The sequence below is a fragment of the Aplidium turbinatum genome, chromosome 1, assembly GCF_918807975.1.
Source record: "Aplidium turbinatum chromosome 1, kaAplTurb1.1, whole genome shotgun sequence".
Lineage (NCBI taxonomy): Eukaryota > Metazoa > Chordata > Ascidiacea > Aplousobranchia > Polyclinidae > Aplidium > Aplidium turbinatum.
The window spans coordinates 36,798,903-36,804,753 of NC_137472.1; the positions used below are offsets into that span (position 1 = coordinate 36,798,903).

Here is a 5,851-nt window from a genome sequence, read left to right on the forward strand (position 1 = left end):
TTTGGAGACTATGTAATAAAAGCGTGTGCCTTTTGATTGTTTGTACACGTTAGTATGAGTGATAGTGCAAAGCAACTAGGCTACTTTATATTGGAAGATTGCCTGATCAATGAGTATAAAGCCTTTCCAATTGAGAAGAGAGTACTGATTTAGATACAATTCAAAGGTGTAGTAGGCCATATTAGGCTAATGCCTGACAGTTCTTAGCCTACAATCTTGTAGAAGACTGGGCTATAGCTTGTGGCGAAACCAACCTAGCCATTGGTGACTATCAGTACTATAGTTGCAATAAAATGATTATTTTGGTTCAGTTTCAAATCTACATAGTTTTATTATGGTGTAGAGAGGGATGGAGCAGGGGCCACAGCCCCTTAACCTTATTTGGATTTTTTGATTTATTTTGAGGATAAGTTTTAATCTGCTCTTTGAAACAACTTTTGTTTGGCCAACACCTTGATGGTGTGTTGTAATATTGCAGTCGAGTATACCATAACCAAAACAGACCCAGAGCAAGCATTGATTTTTATTGTTTTTCAGATGTACTGTACTATAAACCTATATCATATTGAAGATACAGAAATCTGAAAGTGTACTATTATACCCTTTGGGCAGTTAGCAGTCTATTTACACCTAATAATGTCTGCTTTTGAAACTCGGTCCGAAGCAAAAAAGAAATTAGGTGATGTTGTTTACACTGAAGCAGCTGGCTTTCCAGCAGGAACCCTTCCTGTAGAAAAGGCAGTCCTTGAAAATATGTTGTACTTGTTACAGCCTAAGAGAGCAGGTGCAAATGAGAGAAGTAAATTGGATGCTGCTGGTATGATAGCAATGATGTTGCAAAAACATTGGTTTTTCTGCAATTTGTATACAGTTTCCACTATTGCAATTAAAAATCGTGTTGTTAAGATTTATGATGAATTTATGTATCTTTTGAGATTAAGAAAATCTCGTCAAAACAATCGGCATCAGAAACGAGTGAATGACTTCAATGACAGGTCCAGTGGTGTTTTTGATATATTTTGTGAAAATAACGTACAAAGAAAAAAACTTGAAGCTCTCCATGGAGTAACGATGACCAGTATGGAATGGGACTTTCTGAAAGATCAACGCTCAGAACGAAAAATGTATTGTGAGGATTACATTGACAAACAGTGGTGTAATACAATGGAAAGGCGAAAGCAAGATCTTCATGCTCTTGAACGATTGAGGTGCTCCGAAAAAAGAATCACGGAAGAATATAATGAAGGTTTAACTGAATTAAATGAGATGCTTTCAGACTCTGAACAATCTAGTGCTGTTGAGGTCACTTCAGACGACATTCCAACTGATGATGAAGAGCCTAAGCCAAAGAGGAGGAAAGTAGCTATTAATCATGTGGTTGATGACACTATGGCAAAGCAATACCAGCGTGTTCGACTTACTTTGCGAAATGTTCGCAGTAAATTTTATGAAACCTTGGACAAACTAAAAAGTGTTTATTATATGTCTCAGCTCCAAGCAGAGGCAGCTATCGTGGAAACAGCAAACAAGATGTTTGGAAGAACTTGAAAGTTTCATGGTAGTGACCCGGATCAACTCAATTTGGACACTTTGCCGGACAGACATATTATAAGGAAAACCGGCAAAAGCATCGAAACAATGGCTCTTGATTCCATTGTTCAAGAAATTATGTTTTCTGAGAATAATGCAGCCATTACATATGCTAATGACGGATCAAAAAAACAAGGAGCTGGTTCTTTCATTGTACAGGAAATAATAATAAATGGAAAATACAGAGCACTGCCTACCTTGTCCATTGTTTCAGAAAGCAGAGCTAATTTGGCAGACTTGAAAATGAATACACTACGGATCCTCTCTGTGGCTAGTGATGTGGAGGCTAAAGATATATATAAAAAGATTGACTTTGCGTTGAGTGATCAAACTTCACATAGTTTTCAAGTGGACCACATGGTGGCTGAAAAGTTTCAAACAAAAAAACTACCAGATCATGTCTTCTGCAATGTTCATCCAAGTTTGATGTTCAATCGTGAAATAAGTAAGCACTGGGCAAGTTTGGAAAACGCAATTGGAAGAGAAAAAATTTATGCAAACTTTCTTGTTAATGCAACCTCATCAGCAAGAAGTGTCACCGAACAAGCTCTTAATTGCATAACAAGGCTAATTAATCATGATTTTGATCACAAACCATAGAATAAAGCCAGAGACTTTGACCTTCACATTGCCTCAAGAAAAAATCTATCAGTAAGCCTCAAAGATGAAAGATTTAATCGTTTAACTTTGTCCTGCGCTATTGTATTGAATCATATGGAAGACGTAGCTGATTTTTTGCGTAAATTTTGTCATGTTTCAAATCAGTTAGCATGCATTGTTAGGTCTTTCCTTGACATCGAATTTTTAGAGGTTATGTTTTGTATTGGAGCTCTTCTGGGTTTACATCTGGTTGAACCTTTTTTGTCACTCACTCTGTCCCAAACTACCACATACTCTAAACTAACACCTGCATTCCATCAACTTTATGAGGATCTGAACAACACAAATCCTGAAAAGCTATTCGATCTTGATAACCCTGCATTCCAATTCGTGTCATCCGATCATTTTCATGCCACAAAGTACAGCCCAGAAATATGTGCAAGCATTGCAGAAATGACATCCACATACAAAGCACAACTTAAAAGCATGTTACAAGTTCTTCTTCCAGCTATCGCTGAAGCATTCCAGAGGCAAAAAGGAAACATTTTTGGATTCAAAGATCATAACCCAAAGGCAAATATATCCTTAGCCCACATGGATGAGGAAAAACTGGAAAAAGTGCCTATCCACAACATTGACTCTGAGAGAAGTGTTGGCTTCATTAACTATGAACTATCTCGCAGAGGGGCCAGAGAACTACCAGCAGCCTCTTCATCACAAGTAAAAAATAAATCCCAAGATCTAATTGAAAGTATGCCTTCTGGATCTTTCAAAAGTTATACCAAAAAAACCATCCTTATTCCCGAATTGCAGCTAGAGTGGAGAAAACTTCAAGATAACTTGCGGAAAACGATATCAGAAAACAAAATGTCCGCTAATATTGCACTAGACCAAAGACGACACAAAGATCTTGCAGCTCTCAAATCCTTAGGTGGACCGTTTACTTCACCAACGGAACTCGAAATTTACGCAAATTCAATTCAAGCAGAAAGAACCAAGACAGACAGATTGTACAGGGAAATAGCCTACGTTACGCCAGGGACACATCGTTATCCATTCCCAAAACTAGCGATATTTTTAAGCTGAAAAAAGGACACAAGAAGCTTCCACTTCACACATACATAACAAACTTGAAACTATACCTTGAAAATATTGTATCAAAGACTGATGTGACAATGGAAGACTTCAGTGAAGCAATCACAACAATTGTGACTGAATCAAACAAGTACTGTTTACGTACCACAAACAGTAAAAATTTTAAAAAATTCCAAAACTTTCAACCCCTATGTTCAAGGGGGTAAACGTTATTTTTAAGCGTTAAAAGTAAGATGGTTGGTGTTTTTACATGTTTCTCCATATTTTCAGGGGGTTAGAGCAGAACTTTTGGTCTAAGTCCCCCCCCTCGGAGGGGGCCTAATCGAAATACGAAACTAACATAAAAAACAATATTTTATGCAAAATCGTTGAAATCAACTTTAACGCGTGAATTTAGACATTTTGTCGGGCTCCCCTTGAACTCACCCGGCCACGGTGCAATGCACCGGTTGTCCCCCCTCTTGTGGGCCCTGATCGTAAGTAATAGCGGTCAGCGATAAGGAAATTTGTGACAAAATCATAAAACTTGAGAAAAACAAAAAATAATTAAGCTAATCATGAAAAAATGAGACATTAAAAAATAAGACGTTGACTTAAAAGATTGCAAAAAACTTTCCCGTGTTTATATTGTTCGATCCTCGCCACACTTTTTGCATAATATTATTCTTTTATCCTGATCTATTTTATACTGATGCAACTGTTCCTAGATTCAAGGCTTGTGGATGTTGCTAATTGCCAATTTAACTATTTTGTTACCGTGCGTGAAGCAAATCGAAAAGATTGTTAAAAAGTGCACTGTGAATAACATCGTCATAGTCCACTTCAAAAAGAAATCGTGGAATAAATACTTACAGATTATGCAGATACAATTAGAACACATTTTATCGGTAATGCAGCCACAATGGAGGAACGAAGAAAAGAAACAGCCTTTCAGTGTCCGGTTTTAACATCTTAGATCGGTTGTCCAAAATTTCAATGATATTTCGTGCAAGTAGTTTCATAATTTCGTTGGAGCTGATCTTTCCTTACTGAAGAAAGGGCATGGTTACTGTTGTATATCTGAATTGTGAAAGAACTACAGCTTATCGATACTATGTACAATCGAGCAACAGTTTACAATTAGCAACCACTAAGCGAGAACTACAGTACTAAACTGATCATAGCGCATACGATAACAAGACGGTAACAGTGGGTCTTTGTTACGTCACACACGAATACCACAACCCCCCTTTTTCTACAAGGAAGTTGTGAGCAACAGTTTGTTTCTCAACGTCCGGAGCTTTATGTACAAACATAGTCATTCAACTTTGACGGTCCTTTGGCACGTCGCCTGCTCCGTCGTGGAGGTATCGATCGCACATTAACATTGTCATTGAAATGAACTTTCCGATTGGGCGAAGGTATCTCATCCTCTCCTTCGGTTGTCCTGTGAGTCGCGGTGGCATCATCTATCTCTGGTCGCAGAAATCGTCGATTACGCCAGTAGATTCGACCACTGGGTAGTTTGATGTTGTAATCACGGTTTTTACCTATGCCAACAACTTGACCGATACGATCCCATTTATGTGAAACTGGGTTTTGTATCCGTACACTTTGACCGATAAGGGGATTGAGAACTTTAGAATGTTTGTTGTAATTTTGTTCTGCATATTTCTTTATGCTTGCTGCAGCTTTATCCCAATTTTCAAATTTATTTTTCCACGCTTCACTAAACGACTGGATCCGGGCCGGTACGATCGATCGTATGGGAGATCCATATAAAATTTCAGCGGGTGATAAACCATGAGCTTTCGGAGTATTTAGCCATTCTAGAAAGCCTTCACAAAATTCTTCGCTGTCAATGCTGCCTCTTTCAGACGTTTTAGCAAGGAGGTTCTTCATAGCCTTAACAGCGGCTTCAGCGTGTCCGTTCGACTGAGGATAATGAGGTGTGCTGCGCACAGAGGTAGCACCCCATCTTTTTAGAAACTGTCGAAATCTACTGGAAGTGAACTGAGGTCCTCCGTCTGTTCTTACGCGGACTGGTACACCTGTATCTACAAAGTATTTCCTGATAACACTGATCACCTGTTGAGAAGTTGGATCGTGGTTAAACTCTGTGATCTTTATCCATCCAGACAAACGATCAACATACACGAGATAACACTTTCCCGCGTAACTGAAAAGATCCATAGATACTTCTTCAAAGGGGCGAGTTGGAGGAGGATCAAACTTCATTTGCTCTTGCTGTTGGCTGGATGAGTGCTCTTGACACTTGCTTACTTTTACACTTGAAACTTGCTTTGCAGTATGCAAACTTAGAGGTTTAGGATAGTCTGGTGGCAAAATACTAAGTTGCTTGCAAACATACCATGCGAGTAGAAAATCTTCAACTTCGTTACACACATAGATGGTTTCATTTGAAGACATTTCTCCATACTCTATTTCGCAGTACAAAGTACCAATGCATGTAAGTGACTGTCCATTCGCGGTCATTAAAGGATCGTTAGTTGGTGGATTTAACATGCTAAGATCGTATCCTAACTGTTTAAGCTTGCCTGTTCCTATAAGGGTGGCTTCAGCACCG

The 5,851-nt window shown here is 38.7% G+C and overlaps 1 protein-coding gene across 1 annotated transcript; it reads left to right on the plus strand.

The window, feature by feature from the left end:
- Positions 1-1,071: 1,071 nt before the first annotated feature.
- On the plus strand, positions 1,072-1,548 carry LOC145765338 (uncharacterized). Its single transcript, XM_082577145.1, has one exon. It carries the CDS (start codon positions 1,072-1,074, stop codon positions 1,546-1,548), a length of 477 nt encoding a protein of 158 aa, XP_082433271.1.
- The last annotated feature ends 4,303 nt before the right edge of the window (positions 1,549-5,851 follow it).

Excerpts from the sequence above, each read along its gene's own strand:
- LOC145765338 (XM_082577145.1), top strand. The coding sequence starts at position 1,072 with ATGACCAGTATGGAATGGGACTTTCTGAAAGATCAACGCTCAGAACGA.